The following is a 20,386-nucleotide window of genomic DNA, read 5'->3' on the forward strand; positions in this document are numbered from 1 at the left end:
TCCCTGCATCCCAACACCGGACCATAGGGATGCTCCTTGGGTACCACTGGGGCAAGGGCCGCATCTCCCTCCCTGGTCTCTGCATCACCAGGGGATGCTGCTCCCTGCATCCCAACACCGGACCACAGGGATGCTCCATGGGTACCACCGGGACAAGGGCCGCATCTCCCTCCCTGATCCCCACATCACTGGGGGATGCTGCTCCCTACATCCCAACACCGGACCACAAGGATGCTCCTTGGGTACCACTGGGGCAAGGGCCGCATCTCCCTCCCTGGTCTCTGCATCACCAGGGGATGCTGCTCCCTGCATCCCAACACCGCCCCACAGGGATGCTCCATGGGTACCACTGGGGCAAGGGCCGCATCTCCCTCCCTGGTGTCCCCATCACTGGGGGATGCTGCTCCCTGCATCCCAACACCGAACCATAGGGATGCTCCTTGGGTACCACCGGGGCAAGGGCCGCATCTCCCTCCTCTGTCTCCGCACCGGGGCTGCGGCCATCGGGCGGGGCGGGGCGGAGCCGCCTTCCTCCCCCTTCCTCCTCCTCTCTTCTTCCTCCTCCTCCTCCTCCTCCTCCTCCGCCGCCGCTGCGCGGAGCCGGGGCGGGGCGGCCCCTGCGGCAGCGGCGCTGCCCGGCTCCGCCGGTGCGGGAGGCTCCGCCGTTACCGACCATGGGCGGCGGAGGCGGCGATGGAGGCGGCGATGGAGGCGGCGGCGGGGGGGGCACAGCCGAGGTGATGCCGCCCCTGTAGGCTCCGAACGGGAGAGGTGAGCGAGGGGCTCCGGTACCGGTTACCGGCCCCATCGGGGTGCGGGATGGGGCAGGGGGTGATGGAGAGCAAGCGGTCCCCCCCCTTCTTCATCCTCCCATAGCATCGCTGCGGAGCCGGGGTCCTTACCCCAGCACGGAGGCGCTGGTTCTCTGCCGCCGTCCCTTCGGTGATAAATTGCAGTGTCACCGCCCTGCTCCATGGATTGCGCTTCCCGAGGTGGGATCCACCCTTCCCAGCCGCTGGAATGCTGCGGAGATCCGAGGGATGCTTGCAAGGCACGGGGGTTCCTAGCGAGGAGCATCACTGCTGGGGTTGGGGGGGGGTGTGTGGATGTGATGGGGTTGTGGATGCTTCCATCCCGGTTTGCTTTCCCTATGGAAGCGGGCGACATTCCCTGCTCCCATCCAATCCCGGTTCTCTGCAGGCTGGCAGCCGGCTCCTGATGCTACAGTCGCGGCCGGGGGTAGCGTTGGGGGTGACCGACTGTGTCATTGAGGCTGGCGGAGGTGATTCCCTACGACGGGAATGGCAGAGCCCATGGAGCCGGATTGGAGGCTGGGCTGGGGGAGCGGGGATGGAGGGCCTGGAAAATCCTATGGGAAATGGGTCTGTGCTTTGGCAAAGCGAGGCTTTGCCCTACCAGAGCCCCATGGTCTCCGAGCAGAGCTTAATGCATGGACCCGTAGTAGCACTCAGCGGCTGTGATTGAGAGCGCTCGCATTGGGATGCCCAAGGCTTAAACCCCCCCACCACCACCTTCTTTAGCCTTAAAAGACCAGAAACCAGCCGCGATTGTGCTCAGCACCGAGCTTATTCGTGCCGGATACCCCCCGTTCACCAAACCCAGCCCTTTCCCCCCTTCTTTTGGGGTGAAAAGCGCCGGTTTTCGGCTTATCCCCGACTTTCCCCCTCGGTAAATGGGGTGAGTCCGGTGTCGCCGCAGGCAGTGCAGCATCTCCCCCCTCTGCTACCTTGAGCGCAGCGCCTGCTCGCTGCGCTGACCACGAGAGGGCCCATCCTGCGCCCGGCCACGGGAATGGGGCTGCTGAGCGCTGGATCCGTGCTTTTCCCGAGGGATAATCCCATTCCCTGCCTCTTCTGCGCGCTGATGGTGCTAAGGACCTGAAGGTCACCCATGGGCAGGGTGCCTCGCACTGGACCCACAAGGCTCTTGTGATGGAGCAAGGACCCGCTACGGCATCACCCCTCTTCCTATAGCACCCGATTGCCAAGCCTGGATCTTGCGTTGGGAATAAGCAGCGTATTTGGGATGCTTTCTGCTGCCATGGATGCTCCAAGCGGGATGCTGCCAGCATCCCGCTTGGAGCGGGCGGGTTTGCTCCGTGGATGAGCACGGCCCATTCCCGTGTCTTGGAAGGGCGGTGGGCAGGGGAATGGGAAGCTATTCCCGTCTCTTCCAGGCCGCCCTGCTCAGCGGTGCGGATGGTGGTGGGAATGGGGTTTCCTATGGAGAGCCGATCCCGTCGGTGCCGTCAGGAGCAGGAGCCACCAAGCAGCGGGCAGTTGGCTTGGGTTAGATAGGGGTTAAATGCCGGCGGGTGTATAATGATGTACCCACTATTATGTATGCAAAATGCTGGTTTATATGTAGTAGATATAATACTATTATAGAATAACAGCATTATTTTATTACTAATTATTATTATTTATAGAATAATATAATACATAGTCACATAGTGAAATGTTATATATTATTATATATATAGTAACATTACTAATAATAATATATATATAATCCCCAGTAGGCATTAAGCAACCGTGTATATATATAACGATATATCTACTATTCTAAATATAAAATGTGATTTTCATATATATAATATAGAATAGTATTATATATAATAATATTATTATATTATTATTTATCATTATGTGGATAATACTCTAATATAATAGTATGACATAATATCTAATAATAGAATAATATAGAATAATATTATATAGTAATATTACTAATAATATAATATATATAGTGTATATATATAACATATATATAATATATATAGTATATATATTATATATATATATAATCCCCAGTAGGTATTAAATGACTGTGTATATATATATAATGATATATCTCCTATTCTATATATAAAATGCTATAAGATACATAGCATATATAATGGCATTACATATAATAATATTATTACATTATTCTATAGTTATTTATCATGATGCATATAATACTATAACATAATAATATATAATAATATAATAAAATACTATATAATATTATTACATACAGTAATATTATTAATAATAAATATATATAATCCCCAGTAGGTATTAAGCGGCTGTGTGTACATATAATGCTATATCTACTATTCGACATATAAAATGCTAATATATATATTACACATATAATACTATTCTATATTATAATATTATTATATTATTATGTAAATAATAATTTATTTACATAAATAAATCATGTAAATTTACATAAATAAATTATGTAGGGACAGAGATTTTCCCCTTTAACGTCGGAAAACGGAGCGAAACGACCCCATTGCCTGTCGGCTGCGTTCCCCCTGTAACGGAGGAAACCTCCCTACGGATCGAACACCGGGAATTCCGAGGCAGGAGAAGCTCTCCAGAGAGAAGCTGCACTGATTTCTCTCCCTTTATGATCCCTTTGGTGGGGTTTTCCATTCGTGTTTCCATTGGGAACAAAGGATTTCCCCTCCTCTGCCCCGGTCCCGAGCTCCGTGGCCTGTTCTAGGCGAGCATCGAGCCTGGGCAAAGGGGCAGCCCCAAAGGGACAGGAATTCCCTATGGAGCAATCAGTGCCTGTTCATTCCTAATGGATAGCAATGGCTCTTCCAGCCGGATATCAAGGCTCCCTGAGCCCTGTCCTATGCGTGCTGAGGGCAATCCTGCAAAGCTGCCTCATTGGTACCCTTAGGGATGCTCTGGGCCCCCCCAGTTGGTTTCAACCAGGCTTTTCTGAGCCCAAAGTGGGAAGATTTGGTTAAAGCTGGGTTCATTGTCTCGAGTGGAGGGCGCAATTCCAAAGGTATCAAAAAGGAGCATTTTGGGGCCTTCCTTTGTCCATTTCTTCTCTTCATTCCCAGTGCTCAATCTCAGCCCATTCAGAGCAGTTTGCGGTGCTCTCTTTAGCTCTGCCTAACGCGAAACCTAACCCTGACCCTAACCCTGACCCTAACCATGACCATGACCCTAACACTGACCCTGACCCTAACCCTAACCCTAACCCTAACCCTGACCCTAACCATGACCCGAACCATGACCATGACCCTGACCCTAACACTGACCCTGATCCTAACCATAACCATGACCCTGACCATAACCGCAACCCTGAACCTAACCCATACCCTAACCCTGACCCTAAACCTAACCCTAACCATAACCCTGATGCTGACCCTAACCCTAACCCTCACCTTAACCCTAACCCTTGCATATGGAGAGCTAATGTATGGAATTGCATATGGAGAGCTAATGTATGCAATTGCATATGGATAGGTAATGTATGCAATTATATATGGATAGCTAATATGTATAATTATATATGGATAGCTAATGTATATAATTATATATGGATATATAACATATATAATTATATATGGATATAATCATATATGGATATGTAACATATATAATTATATATGGATAGCTAATGTATATAATTATATATGGATAACTAATGTAGATAATTGTATATAGATATCTAATGTATACAATTATACATGGATATATAACATATATAATTATATATGGATATCTAATGTATATAATTATATACAGATAGCTAATATGTATAATTATATATGGATAGCTAATATGTATAATTATATATAGATAGCTAATGTATATAATTATATATGGATAGCTAATATATACAATTATATATGCATATCTAATATATATAATTACATATGGATATATAACATATATAATTATATATGGATATATAACATATATAATTATATATGGCTATCTAATATATATAATTATATATGGATAACTAATAAGTATAATTATATATGGATATCTAACATATGTAATTGTATATGCATATCTAATATATATAATTACAGATGGATATATAACATAATTATATATGGATATCTAATATATATAATTACATATGGATATATAACATAGAATTATATATGGATATCTAATATATATAATTGTATACGCATATCAAATATATCATTATATATAGATATCTAATATATAATTATTAATAGGATAATGTCATAGATATAATATATAAATATAATAATAAAAGAATATATAATCATATCTAATAAAATGGATATATCGAATTATATATAATACAATGGATATATGGAATTATATATGACAGAATGGATATATATAGAATTATACATAACATAACAGATATATATATAATGATATAAATCTAACGGATATATAGAGATATATAAGGAGGAGCTGGAGGTGCAGCCAGCCTTTCCTCTTGGAAGAAGACCCCCCATGCTCATGCCGAAGCCCCCGTTTGTGCTGCCGGCCCACTCAAGCCATCGTCCCAAGGGATCTTGGTGCTCCCGAAGGGCATTCCCCCTCATTTCAGTGGCTTTGAAAGCACTCGGGCCTTTGCTCACCCCTTTAGGTCGTGGTTGAAGCCACGGAGCCCGGGCGTTAGACCCGATGTGCTTTGGAGAACCCATTCCAATCCCTATGGATTCGTGGCACGAAGCAGGTTGAAACCAGAGGTGTCTCTTTGGTGTGCCCTGTGTTGGGCCTTTGTATTCCTGCCTCATGGATAATGATGGGGAATGCTGCTTTCGGAGACCTTTGCATTCCTGCCTCATGGATAATGATGGGGAATGCTGCTTTTGGAGACCTTTGTATTCCTTCCTAATGGATAATGATGGGGAATGCTGCTTTTGGAGACCTTTGCATTCCTTCCTAACGGATAATGATGGGAAGTGATGCTTTTGGAGACCTTTGCATTCTTTCCTAACGGATAATGATGGGAAGTGATGCTTTTGGAGACCTTTGCATTCCTTCCTAACGGATAATGATGGGGAATGCTGCTTTTGGAGACCTTTGCATTCCTTCCTAATGGATAATGATGGGAAGTGATGCTTTTGGAGACCTTTGCATTCCTTCCTAATGGATAATGATGGGGAATGCTGCTTTTGGAGACCTTTGTATTCCTTCCTAATGGATAAGGATGGGGAATGCTGCTTTTGGAGACCTTTGCATTCCTTCCTAATGGATAATGATGGGGAATGCTGCTTTTGGAGACCTTTGCATTCCTGCCTCATGGATAGTGATGGAAGAGCTCCCTTGGAGCGCAAGCCAAGTACGGACACGAGCTCATGCCCACGAACTCACCCCCATGTCCAAAAGGCTCCCTCCACCAAGGGTCTGCAGGCTATGGGAGAGAATTGGGCTTGACCAAACACCCCTTTCCTTCTCTCGATGGCCTTAAAGCACCGAAACGGCCCCAAAACCCGTGCCGACGCCGTCCTCCGCGACACGGTTTAGCGCTGGACGCGGTTGGACTCAATGGAAGGTGGTCCCCAACCCGCTTTATTCCCTGCTCTTGTTGCACCCATAGGATCTGTTTCCTTCTCCTCCCATCCCAAGAGCCTCCAGGCATGGCCTCGCTCCTTGCCTCCAGCCGGAATGATGGAGCGCGGTTCCATGGACGACGTCCTCATCGGGTTGGAAATAGCCGTGCCGTTGGGCCGAGAGCCATCCCATGACCCCAAAACCACCCGATTTGGGCCCTTTTTCCCCCTTCGATCTTCAACACAAACGTGAAAGCTTTGGTTAAACCTCAGCCTGTTGGTCTCCATTGGAGCGTGCCCTCCATAGGGTCGCCTTTCACGCCGAAACGCGAGCAGCGAAGGGCGATTGGTGTGGTTCTGGTCCCCCCTCGATGGCCTGTTCTCTGTTATGAGCCAAGGATGCTCAGGGCAATACCATCTCCATTGCATTTAATGCTTCGAAAGCTGACAAAGGAGATGGGGAGGCTGAGCAGTGGGCATCGAAGGCGATGCTCTCATGACGAAGCCTCTTTCAACCACCCAAAGTCTCTTCTTTTTGCAGCCTGTAACGCCCTGGGTGCTCATAGGGGCTTTCTGAAGGCGTTTTGTCCATGGAAAACTCCGGATTGGTGCCCAAAATGGGTTTTGGTCCTCAATATCTACTGCATGAAACCAACGGGTAACGCAGACGAGCATCGCTCGCTCTTCTCATCCCATGGACGCGGATGGGAGGATAAAGGGGATAGGTCTGGACTTGTGCTTTCCAGCTTGACCCGGGCCCATGGCAGCCTTCAGATGCCAATGGGGCATCTCTTAGGGCTTAGAAAACAGCCAGATTTGCTTCCCCCCCCTCTTTTCACAGCTCTTCCTTGTCATTTGAAGCCATTTCTATGCCTGAAATCCCAGACCTGAGAGCATTGAATCCCCCGTCCCATCCTATTGATGCCATCAGCAACCCTACCCGACACTGAGGTTGTTATAGAGCTCCCGGTTTTGCTGTGCTGGCACATTTCTCCCCTTCCTGGGATGAAACGCGATGCATTAAATCAGGTCATCATCGGCGTTGTCTGTATTTGTCCTACTTAGTGTTAGCATCCTCTCGTCTATATTAACCCCTAAGCGGGCGTTCTTAGTTGCAGGCGTTTTGGTTTGGTTGGGTTTGGGGTGGTTTTGGGGTAAAAGAGTGGTGTTTTGGGGCTAAAAGGGCCTGATTTCAGGTGAATTTGGGGGGAGGTGGGTGTAAAGGTTGGATTTATGGCTGTTTTCTTGCCAAGCGGAGCTGTCAGCACCTACACAGGAAGCTTTTTATCCCTTCTCTATTCCTAAGGGCCAATGCTTCCTTATAAATCACAGCGCTTTCATTCCTTCATGCCCCGGGGCTGCATGCGGATGGACACGGGTTCCCCTTGGCTTCGTGTTTCCGAGGTGGATTTGCATGGGAATGAGGATTATCGGGTCGGGATAAGGAATTGGCCGGATCTATGGAATCTGGGGGTTATCACAGTTTGCCTTTATGGTGGGTTTTACCCCTAAAATAGCTTCCTATAGGGAGAGCTTAGGATGCCAGGAGCATCGGATGCGTGGAGTCTGGTCCTTTCCTGCATCTCTGCCTAGCTCAGAGGCTGCTGCACCGGAGGGGTTGCCCCAGAATGACTTGAATTAAGGGGGAAAAAGGGATTGGAACAGGGAAAAAGGGATGGGAGCAGGGAAAAAGGGATGGGAGCAGGGAAAAAGGGATGGGAACAGGGAAAAAGGGATGGGAACGGGGAAAAAGGGATGGGAGCAGGGAAAAAGGGATGGGAGCAGGGAAAAAGGGATGGGAGCAGGGAAAAAGGGATGGGAGCAGGGAAAAAGGGATGGGAGCAGGGAAAAAGGGATGGGAACAGGGAAAAAGGGATGGGAACGGGGAAAAAGGGATGGGAGCAGGGAAAAAGGGATGGGAGCAGGGAAAAAGGGATGGGAGCAGGGAAAAAGGGATGGGAGCAGGGAAAAAGGGATGGGAGCAGGGAAAAAGGGATGAGAGCAGGGAAAAAGGGATGGGAACAGGGAAAAAGGGATGGGAGCAGGGAAAAAAGGGATGGGAGCAGGGAAAAAGGGATGGGAGCAGGGAAAAAGGGATGGGAACAGGGAAAAAAGGGATGGGAGCAGGGAAAAAGGGATGGGAGCAGGGAAAAAGGGATGGGAGCAGGGAAAAAGGGATGGGAACAGGGAAAAAGGGATGGGAATGGGGAAAAAGGGATGGGAACAGGGAAAAAAGGGATGGGAACAGGGAAAAAGGGATGGGAGCAGGGAAAAAGGGATGGGAACAGGGAAAAAGGGATGGGAACAGGGAAAAAGGGATGGGAACAGGGAAAAAGGGATGGGAGCAGGGAAAAAGGGATGGGAACAGGGAAAAAGGGATGGGAGCAGGGAAAAAGGCTCGGCAAAGCTTTGGTGCCTCGTGAGCGCTGCTATTTCAAGGTACCTGCAGGAGTTAAGCCTCTTTTAGGGGTAGTTTCCTAATAGCTCTGTGGCTCAGCTCATTCCCATGGGATAACTTCCCGATCCCTTCCAACTTAGCACCCACATCCTAGGAATGAGCAGGGCTGTGAGCGCTGATGGCACGGATTGAAAGCCATGGCCAAGATGGGCGGAAAAGGGAGGGGGATGCAGGGAAGGGAGATGCTGTGATTCGTTCCTATGGCGTTTGGGGGGGGTCGCATCCCTTCTTTTCCTCGGGAAGATGCTTTTATGCCACGGATGCTGTGCGACTTCCATAGGAGATCCATATGGATCCACGTGAGGCCGCGCTTGGAGCGCTGTTTCCAAGCAGGGGTTTGTTCAGAGGAGGATGGGAATACCGGGAGCTGGATATAGGGCACGGAGGAAGCTATTCCTAGTAGGAATCTCGATCCCTTTGCTGTTGTGGCTTTCAAATGCAGACGAGCTCCTCTGTAAAGAGGGGAAGGCTGCATCCCTTGTCTGACGTGGGTTATTGGCTCTGTGGCTTGAAGGGCAGGGAAGGTGCTCCTTAATCCCCATCCCCTCTTGTGAAGATGCGGTGATTCTGGGGGTCGGGCTTTGATGTCTTTTTGGGGCGCAAACGTGGGGTTTTGGGGTTTTTGGGGAGGGTTGGGAGGTTCGCTTTTAAGGAGGAGCTTAGGAATCCATGCTCCTTAAAGCTTTAAACCCACGTACGGCTCCATTGGGCAATGCAGAGAGCTCCGGCTCGCTTCGAGCGGAGCTGGGTCAGCACAGCACCGCTGTGATCCAGCCCTGAGGGAGCCGGATAGCATCACCCGCTGCTGATGCAGCTGCACTCGAGGACCGTGCCTTAGGTTGGGGTTTTCCAGCTCGCTGCTCGGATTTCTCCATCGGGAATGCTGGAGCCGGGCTGATGAAGCAGCATGGAGGCGAGGTCCTGCCGGAGGTGCTGGTCCCTATCCCAACGTGCAAGGGACGGATGCTCCTTGGATGTGCGCTGGGGAAGTGCCGGTCCAATGGGGGCTGTTTGGCTCCTTGTGTCTGGGTGGATGGGAGGAGGAGAGGGAAGATCTGAGGACAGTGGTGCCTCAGCAATGAGGACCATCTATGAGGTCTATAAGGACCATCTATGAGGTCTATGGGGACCATCTATGGGGACCATCTATGGGGACCATTTATGAGTTCTATGGGGACCATCTATGAGGACCATCTATGAGGTCTATGGGGACCTTCTATGAGGTCTATGGGGACCATCTATGAGGTCTATGGGGACCATCTATGGGGACCACCTATGAGATCTATAAGGACCATCTATGAGGTCTATGGGGACCATCTATGAGGTCTATGGGGACCATCTATGGGGACCATCTATGAGGTCTATAAGGACCATCTATGAGGTCTATGGGGACCATCTATGAGGTCTATGGGGACCATCTATGGGGACCATCTATGAGGTCTATAAGTACCATCTATGAGGTCTATGGGGACCATCTATGGGGACCATCTATGGGGAACATCTATGAGGTCTATGGGGACCATCTGTGAGGTCTATAAGGACCATCTATGAGGTCTATGAGGACCATCTATGAGTTCTATGGGGACCATCTATGAGGACCATCTATGAGGTCTGTGGGGACCATCTATGGGGACAATCTATGAGGACCATCTATGAGGTCTATGGGGACCTTCTATGAGGTCTATGGGGACAATATATGAGGACCATCTATGAGGTCTATGGGGACCATCTATGAGGTCTGTGGGGACCATCTATGGGGACCATCTATGAGGTCTATAAGGACCATCTATGAGGTCTATGAGGACCATCTATGAGGTCTATGGGGACCATCTATGGGGACCATCTATGAGGTCTATAAGGACCATCTATGAGGTCTATGGGGACCATCTATGGGGAATATCTATGAGGTCTATGGGGACCATCTGTGAGGTCTATAAGGACCATCTATGAGGTCTATGAGGACCATCTATGAGTTCTATGGGGACCATCTATGAGGACCATCTATGAGGTCTGTGGGGACCATCTATGGGGACAATCTATGAGGACCATCTATGAGGTCTATGGGGACCTTCTATGAGGTCTATGGGGACCATCTATGAGGTCTATGGGGACCATCTATGGGGAACATCTATGAGGTCTATGAGGACCATCTGTGAGGTCTATAAGGACCATCTATGAGGTCGATGAGGACCATCTATGGGGACCATCTATTTTTTATAATTACACAATCGTCATTATAGAATCATAGACTCAAAGAACAGTTGGGGTTGGACAGGACCTCAAGATCCTCCAGTTCCAACCCCCCTGCCATGGACAGGGACACCTCTCACTAAACCATCCCACCCAAGGCTTCATCCAACCTGGCCTTGAGCACCGCCAGGGATGGAGCACTACAACCTCCCTGGGCAACCCAGTCCAGTGCCTCAGCACCCCAACAGGGAAGAGTTTCCCCCTTAGAGCCAATCTAAACTGGTTTTAACCCATTCCCCCTTATTATTACTATACATTTATTATTCTATTTATTATAATTGCACAGTTGTCATTATAATGATATATTTATTAGTATCTTTATTATAATTAAACAATCGTCATTATAATTATATATTTGTTATTATATTTAGTCTGATTATGTGTTGTTATAGTTATAATACCTATACATTTATTATTATATTTAGTATAATTATCTTTATTATTCTATTTATTCGGATTCTATCGATACTCTTCTACTTACAATTGCAAATTTCTGACATTCATTTTAATTATATCTATTATATTTATTACAATTCTATATTTATTATTACCCTCATTATAATTATCTAATTAGATATAATTATCTAGTTATATTTAGTATAATCATCTTTATTATTAGATTTATTCTAATGATATAGTTATATTTATTCTAATGATACAGTTATCATTAAAGTTATTATGATTGTCATTTAATATGTATAAATATAATTAATTCTAATCCTAATTCTAATTATCCAATTATAATGACGATTAATTATCATTATTCTAGTTCTTACAATCATACGCATGCATTATTATATTTATTCTAATTACAATACCTACAATTATCCCCTCCCCTTCCAGTTTCGGACGCTGTCGCACGGCTCCATCCCAACCCATCTCCCCCCCTCCTTTCAATCCCCCCCCTTTTCCACCCCTCGCCCTCCCCATTGACCCTTTCCATAGGATCGGGAGCATTCCATGGCTCTTCCCTCACGGGCGCCGGGCTTTATCTCCCCCCATAGCAGATGCTTGGACCATTATAGACTTGTCCCCCCGCTGTTGAAGGCTGCCAAACGTTGTCCATCTGCCTTGCCTATGTAGGAAGACTACACCCCCCCCCCCAAACCAACCCCCCCATTGCCCCCCAACTCTTCACTCTCAGCCGCAATCAGTGCAATTCACTGTCATGGAGACAAACGAGCCCATCCGGGGCTTCGTGTTGCGGAAAGATGAGCCTTGAGAGCATCATTTTGGGCAGGTTTTGGTCTATTGAGAGAATACGCCTCATACAGAAGATTGCATTTCCGAAATGGGAATTTTTTGACGGTTTGGGGGTTTTTAAAGCCTTTTAGAAGCGCGGTTCTTTTGCCGTCCTCCCGCAAATGCCCCGGAATCCTCCATGGGCCGAGGTCACAGCGAAGCTCAAGGAGCTTGGGTCTTCTCTTTCCCCGTTCTGAGTGCTTTCAACGCCATCTCTATCAATGCTTGTCCTTCAGAGGCATCAGCATCGCATTGGCCACCGTGTGCTGTGGTCCATGACCCATGGACTGGGCCCCCATAGGCAGGAGGAGAGCAGAGCCGAACGCCAAGCTCTTCCCCCTAAAACCAGCCAAGTTAGGATGAGCAGGGAAAGCCATCGCGGTCTTTGGAAGGTGTTTCCAGTTTGCATTGAAAACATCGATGTAAACCCATTCCTAAGGCCTATTTCCATGCATTTCCCCTTCTTTCCCCTCTATTTCCATGGATTTCTCTTTCTTTCCGTCTTTTTCCATGCATTTCTCCTTCTTTCCCCTCTCTTTACTCCTTCTTTCTCCTCTATTTCCATGCATTTCCCCTTCTTTCCCCTCTATTTCCATGCATTTCTCTTTCTTTCCCTCTATTTCCATGCATTTCCCCTTCTTTCCCCTCTCTTTCCATGCATTTTTCCTTCTTTCCCCTCTACTCCTTCTTTCTCCTCTATTTCAGTGCATTTCCCCTTCTTTCCCCTCTCTTTCCACTCATTTCTCCTTCTTTCGCCTCTTTCCATGCATTTCTCCTTCTTTCCCCTCTATTTACTCCTTCTTTCCCCTCTCTTTCCATGCATTTCTCCTTCTTTCCCTCTCTTTCCATGCATTTCTCCTCCTTTCCCCTCTCTTTCCATGCATTTCTCCTTCTTTCGCCTCTTTCCATGCATTTCTCCTTCTTTCCCCTCTACTTACTCCTTCTTTCCCCTCTATTTCCATGCATTTCTCTTTCTTTCCCTCTCTTTCCATGCATTTCTCCTTCTTTCCCCTCTCTTTACTCCTTCTTTCTCCTCTATTTCAGTGCATTCCCCCTTCTTTCCCCTCTATTTCCATGCATTCCCCGCCTTTCCCCTCTCTTTCCATGCATTTCTCCTTCTTTCCCCTCTCTTTACTCCTTCTTTCTCCTCTATTTCAGTGCATTTCCCCTTCTTTCCCCTCTCTTTCCATGCATTTCCCCTTCTTTCCGTTCTATTCCAATGCATTTCCCCTCCTTTCCCCTCTCTTTACTCCTCCTTTCCCCCCTCTTTACGTGCCTTTCTCCCTCCCCTTCAGGCCTGTCGCTCTTCTTACGATGGAAAGGCTGGTCGTCTCCCTCCTGGTTATCAGCACAGCCGTGAAGGCCATGATGTGTCCCAAGCGCTGCATGTGCCAAAACCTCTCCCCATCCTTCACCATCCTCTGCACGAAGACGGGGCTCCTCTTCGTGCCCCCCAGCATCGACCGGCGGACGGCAGAGCTGCGGTTGATGGACAACTTCATCACCACCCTGAGGAGGAAGGACTTCGCCAACATGACCAACCTCATCCACTTGACGCTCTCCAGGAACACCATCAGCCAGATCATGCCTTACGCCTTCTTCGATCTCAAAGGCCTCCACGCCTTGCACTTGGACAGCAACCGCTTGACTCGCATCAACGAGGACCACTTCAAAGGTTTAATTAACCTCCGACACTTAATCCTCAGCAACAACCAACTGAGCTCCATCTCCCCCGGCTCCTTGGACGACTTCATTGAGACCATCGAAGACCTGGATCTGTCCTACAACAACCTGGTCCACGTCCCTTGGGAGACCATCGCCAAGCTCTCCAACGTCAACACCATCAGCTTGGACCACAACCTCATCGAGGCCGTGCCGGAAGGGATCTTCTCCAACCTACACAAGCTCGCCCGCTTGGACATGACCTCCAACAAGCTGAAAAAGAAGATCCCTCCGGATCCCTTGTTTTCCAGGATACCCGTGTACACCAAATCCAAGGGCTCGCCGTTGTCCTCGTTGGTGCTGAGCTTCGGGGGGAACCCTTTGCATTGCAACTGCGAACTCGTCTGGTTGAGGCGCCTCACCAGGGAGGACGACCTGGAAACCTGCGCCTCGCCGCCGGAGCTCATGGGCAAGTACTTCTGGTCCATCAAAGAGGAGGAGTTCGTGTGCGAGCCCCCCATGATCACCCACCGCACCCCCAAGCTGGCGGCAACCGAAGGCCAAAGCATCTCCTTGAAGTGCAAAGCCGTCGGCGATCCCGATCCTTACGTCCGATGGATCTCTCCCGATGGGAAGCTCGTCTCGAACACATCCAGGACTATCTCCTATGAAAACGGGACCCTGGATATCCTGCTTGCTTCCTTAGGGGATAAAGGCACCTTTACCTGCATAGCATCCAACGCCGCGGGCGAGTCGACGGCGCCGGTCGAGCTCCTTGTGAGCCCGTACCCCAACCTGGCCAACAGCACCAATTGTGAGAAGGATGCTGAGCCGAACCCCTCGGATATCCTCATCTCGGCCAAGGCGAGCTTCCCCAACGAAACGAAGGCTCAACAGGAGGTGATGGTCGCCGAGCTGACGTCTTCCTCCGCTCTTATCCAGTGGCCTTCCCAGCATCACCTCCCCGGGATGCGGATGTACCAGATCCAATACAACAGCTCCTCCGACGACGTCCTCGTGTACAGGTAATGCTGCCATGGGGGGGGGAGCGGGCGCAGGGAGGAAGGCTCAGCTGAGGACTCCTCTGCCTCGCTGGAGATGCCTCGCGAGTGGGGACCGGGGAGGAGGGGATGGGAGGCAGCGATGGGCGCCGTCGGCAACCGGGTTCCTGGGCTCGGGGAGGTGCGGATGGGCAAGAGCTGGGTTGGGAATGTTCAAAGGGAACGGAGGGAATTTGGGTTGGAATGCAGGGAATTTGGGATGGAATGGAGGGAATTTGGGTTGGAATTGAGGGAATTTGGGTTGGAATTGAGGGAATTTGGGATGGAATGGAAGGAATTTGGGTTGGAATGGAGGGAATTTGGGTTGGAATGGAGGGAATTTGGGATGGAATTGAGGGAATTTGGGATGGAATGCAGGGAATTTGGGTTGGAATTGAGGGAATTTGGGATGGAATGCAGGGAATTTGGGTTGGAATGGAGGGAATTTGGGTTGGAATGGAAGGAATTTGGGTTGGAATGGAAGGAATTTGGGTTGGAATTGAGGGAATTTGGGTTGGAATTGAGGAAATTTAGGATGGAATGCAGGGAATTTGGGTTGGAATGGAGGGAATTTGGGTTGGAATGGAAGGAATTTGGGATGGAATGCAGGGAATTTGGGATGGAATGCAGGGAATTTGGGATGGAATCGAGGGAATTTGGGTTGGAATGGAGGGAATTTGGGTTGGAATTGAGGAAATTCGGATTGCAATGGAGGGAATTTGGGTTGGAATGGAGGGAATTTGGGTTGGAATGCAGGGAATTTGGGTTGGAATGCAGGGAAATTTGGGTTGGAATCAAGGGAATTTGGGTTGGAATGGAAGGAATTTGGGTTGGAATTGAGGAAATTTGGGTTGGAATTGAGGAAATTTGGGATGGAATGCAGGGAATTTGGGTTGGAATGCAGGGAATTTGGGTTGGAACGGAGGGAATTTGGGTTGGAATGGAGGGAATTTGGGTTGGAATGCAGGGAATTTGGGATGGAATGCAGGGAATTTGGGTTGGAATGGAGGGAATTTGGGATGGAATCAAGGGAATTTGGGTTGGAATTGAGGGAATTTGGGTAGGAATCGAGGGAATTTGGGTTGGAATCGAGGGAATTTGGGTTGGAATCAAGGGAATTTGAGTTGGAATGGAGGGAATTTGGGTTGGAATGGAGGGAATTTGGGTTGGAATGCAGGGAATTTGGGTTGGAATGGAGGGAATTTGGGTTGGAATGCAGGGAATTTGGGTTGGAATTGAGGGAATTTGCGTTGGAATTGAGGGAATCTGGGTTGGAATGAAGGGAATTTGGGTTGGAATGGAGGGAATTTGGGTTGGAATGGAAGGAATTTGGGTTGGAATGGAGGGAATTTGGGTTGGAATCGAGGGAATTTGGGTTGGAATGGAAGGAATTTGGGTTGGAATGGAAGGAATTTGGGTTGGAATGGAGGGAATTTGGGTTGGAATGGAGGGAATTTGGATTGGGATTGAGGAAATTTGAGTTGGAATTGGGGGATTTTGGGCTGGAATTGAGGGAATTTTGGTTGGAATTGAATTGAGGGTATTTTCTTTGGAATTGAGAGCATTTTGGTTGGAATTGAGGACTTTTGCTGAGTGCTGCTTCCTGGCTACTCCTGTCTAGCTATTCCTCTCTATCCATTCCTATATATGCCTATATATATAATCCTATATATCCATTCCTGTCTATTCCTCTATATCCATTCCTATATATGCCTATATATCTATTCCTCTACATCCATTCCTGTCTATCAATTCCTCTATATCCATTCCTATATAGACCTATATATCTATTCCTCTACATCTATCCCTGTATATCCGTCTTTACCCATTCCTATATATGCCTATATATCTATTCCCCTATATCCATCCCTATATATGCCTATATATGTATTCCCCTATATCCATTCCTGTGTATCTATTCCTCTATATCCATTCCTATATAGACCTATATACATAGTCCTATATATCCATTTCTGTATATCCATTCCTGTATATCTATTCCTATATAGCTCTCTATATATTCCTATATATCCATTCCTGTGTATATATTCCTGTATATCCATTCCTATATATACCTATATATATATTCCTGTATATCTATTCCTATATATACCTATATATATATTCCTATATATCCATTCCTATGTATACTTGTCTATTCCTGTATACCTATTCCTGTATATATATTCCTGTATATCCATTCCTACATATACTTATATTCCTGTATATCTATGCCTATATATACTTATATATATTCCTCTAGATCTATTCCTATATGTACTTATATATATTCTTGTATACATTCCTACATATACTTATATTCCTGTATATCTATGCCTATATATACTTATATGTACATTCCTATATGTACTTACATATATTCTTGTATACATTCCTATATGTCCATTCTTATCTATACTTATATATCTATTCCTGTATATATATATTCCTCTACATACTTATATATTCCCATATACCTATTCCTATATATCTATTCCTACACTTTTATATGTATTCCTGTATATCTATTCCTATATATCCCTATATATACTTATATGTCTTCCTTTATATCTATTCCTGTACATGTATTCCTATATATTTATTCCTATGTATATTTATACGTATATTCCTTTGTATCTATTCCTGCATATCTATCCCTATCTATCCCTATCTATCCCTATACAGCCATTCCTATATGGCCATTCCTACACATCCATTCCTCTACACACCTCTACATCCATTCCCGCATACCCACCCTTACACCCTTCTCCTCCGGCGGTTACCGATGCCACCCCTCCATCCCTTACACCCATCCCCGCGCCGGGTACCAACCCACGGCAGCCTTTGTGCCACGGAAAACCTACGGAAAACCATTGCATCCCGCGTCTCCCATCCCGTTCCCCCTCCGGCTCCGTAATTCCTCCTTCGGGAATTCCTTCGGGGCCGCTGATCCCGTTCTTTTTCTCTTCCAGGATGATTCCAGGCGCCAGTAAATCCTTCTTCTTGACTGATCTGGTTGCAGGACGCGAGTACGACCTCTGCGTCTTGGCCGTCTACGACGACGGCGCGACGGCGTTGACGGCCACCAGGAACGTGGGATGCGTGCGCTTCAGCACCCCGGAGGAGTACAAGCAATGCCGCTCGCTCCACGCGCAATTCCTGGGCGGAACCATGATCATCATCATCGGCGGCATCATCGTGGCCTCCGTCCTCGTCTTCATCTTCATCCTCCTCCTCAAGTACAAAGTCTACAACAACCACCCCAAGAGCAAAGCGCCCAAAGTCACCAACGTCTGCTCCCAAACCAACGGCGGCTCCATGGCCCGCTCCACTTCCAAGTTGGCCGAGCGACGGGATAGCCTCCATCAGGAATGCTCGCCCGGCAAAGGGAAACCGGGGCCGGATGCGGACGGCGACAACGCCGCGCCGAGCAACGCGACCTTTGGGACGATGGAAGCGTTGCCTTAACGGGGTTTCTTTTTTTTGGGGTGTTTTTTTTGGGGGGGGGGGTGGATTTTAAGCTGATTCTTGTCTATTTTTAAGAGCCGATGGGTTTAAAAGAGTATTTTTTTAAGCCGGGCACCCCTTTCCTTGCGTTCGGGGCGGGTTCGGGGCCGCGGGGCGGGCGATGTGGAAGGGCACGGGCCAAGGCGAGGCCTTGGGGGCCGGCGGCTCGGTTGGCGGAGCAGCGGCGTAAAGCGAGCCTCGGGAAGAGGCTGGGGGAGGTGGGAATTCCCGGTGGGAATTCCCTATGGGAGATGGGGATTCCCTATGGGAATCGTCGATGGGAGGTGGGAATTCCCAATGGGAGATGGGAATTGTCGATGGGAGGTGGGAATTGTCGATGGGAATTCCCAATGGGAATTGTCAATGGGAAATGGGAATTCCCTATAGGAATTGTCGATGGGAATTCCCTATGGGAATTGTCGATGGGAAATGGGAATTCCCTATAGGAATTGTCGATGGGAATTGTCTATGGGAGATGGGAATTCCCTATGGGAGATGGGGATTCTCAATGGGAGGTGGGAATTGTCGGAGGGAATTCCAGATGGGAATTGTTGATGGGAATTGTCTATGGGAGATGGGAATTCCCTACGGGAATTGTCTACAGGAGATAGGAATTGTCGATGGGACATGGGAATTCCCTATGGGAGATGGGAATTCCCAATGGGAATTGTCGATGGGAGGTGGGAATTGTCGATGGGCGCTGTCAATGGGAAATGGGAATTCCCTATAGGAATTGTCGATGGGAATTGTCTATGGGAGATGGGAATTCCCTACGGGAGATGGGGATTGTTGATGGGAGGTGGGAATTGTCAATGGGAATTCCAATGGGAATTGTCGATGGGAATTGTCTATGGGAGAAGGGAATTCCAATGGGAGATGGGAATTCTTGATGGGAATTGTCTACAGGAAATGGGAATTGTCGATGGAAGGTGGGAATTGTCAATGGAAATTCCCTATGGGAATTGTCGATGGGAGTTCCCTATGGGAGATGGGAATTCTCAATGGGAATTGCCTACGGGAGATGGGAATTGTTGATGGGAGACGGGAATTCTCTATGGAAGATGGGAATTCTCTACGGGAGATGGGAATTGTCAATGGGAGGTGGGAATTGTCGATGGGAATTGTTGATGGGAATTCCCTATGGGAATTGTCGATGGGAGATGGGAATTCCCTATGGGAGATGGGAATTGTCGATGGGAGATGGGAATTGTCTATAGGAGATGGGAATTCCCTATGGGAGATGGGAATTGTCTATAGGAGATGGGAATTCCCTATGGGAGATGGGAATTGCCTGGCTGGAAGCCGGTCCTTCCCCCCCCCATGTGTGATGCTGAAGCATCACCAGGCCCAGCACCGTGGTCCTCCCCAGGAGCATCGCATGGGCTGGACTCCTCTGAGCCCGTAGCGGAATTCCTGCCCTTTGGAAGCTTGGGATAACAGCCCTTATGGGGGGGGGGAAGGCTTGGATCTGAACCCGGGAGAGAGCTCCTGCTCCTCCTAGTGCGGAGCTGGGACTGCGCAAGGATAACGCTGCTCAACGCAAGGATGCTCCGGGACCTCGCAGCTCAGAGCCTCCGCTCTTGGTCCTATGGGATCGCCCAGAGGAAATCCAGGGAATGCTGCGGAAATCCCGTCCTTTTCCATGGAAAAGGAGGCTCCTCATCGGAGAGTGAGTACCCTCGCTGGGCTTTATGGCCAAGCGAGCAGCATCCCATCCATCACCATTGAGGAGCATCCCAGCCATCACCATTGAGGAGCATCCCAGCCATCACCATTGAGCAGCATCCCATCCATCACCATTGAGGAGCATCCCAGCCATCACCATTGAGGAGCATCCCAGCCATCACCATTGAGGAGCATCCCATCCATCACCATTGCTGGTCCTCACACCCCTGCTCAAGCATCCCATGGGCCCAGAAG

The 20,386-nt window shown here is 48.2% G+C and overlaps 1 protein-coding gene across 1 annotated transcript; it reads left to right on the forward strand.

The window, feature by feature from the left end:
- The first annotated feature begins 737 nt into the window (after positions 1-737).
- On the forward strand, positions 738-18,427 carry LOC136006513 (leucine-rich repeat and fibronectin type III domain-containing protein 1-like protein). Its single transcript, XM_065664542.1, has 3 exons — positions 738-771; positions 13,553-14,944; positions 17,932-18,427. Exons 2-3 carry the CDS (start codon positions 13,572-13,574, stop codon positions 18,425-18,427), a joined length of 1,869 nt encoding a protein of 622 aa, XP_065520614.1. The 5' UTR covers positions 738-771; positions 13,553-13,571.
- Positions 18,428-20,386: the final 1,959 nt, after the last annotated feature.

This window comes from Lathamus discolor, unplaced genomic scaffold (assembly GCF_037157495.1).
Source record: "Lathamus discolor isolate bLatDis1 unplaced genomic scaffold, bLatDis1.hap1 Scaffold_257, whole genome shotgun sequence".
NCBI classification, from domain to species: domain Eukaryota; kingdom Metazoa; phylum Chordata; class Aves; order Psittaciformes; family Psittacidae; genus Lathamus; species Lathamus discolor.

What these genes read in the sequence shown, in the direction of transcription:
- LOC136006513 (XM_065664542.1), top strand. Translation starts at nt 13,572, where the DNA reads ATGGAAAGGCTGGTCGTCTCCCTCCTGGTTATCAGCACAGCCGTGAAG. An exon ending in GACGACGTCCTCGTGTACAG is followed by an intron (nt 14,945 to 17,931) that starts GTAATGCTGCCA and finishes TTTCTCTTCCAG; the next exon opens with GATGATTCCAGGCGCCAGTA.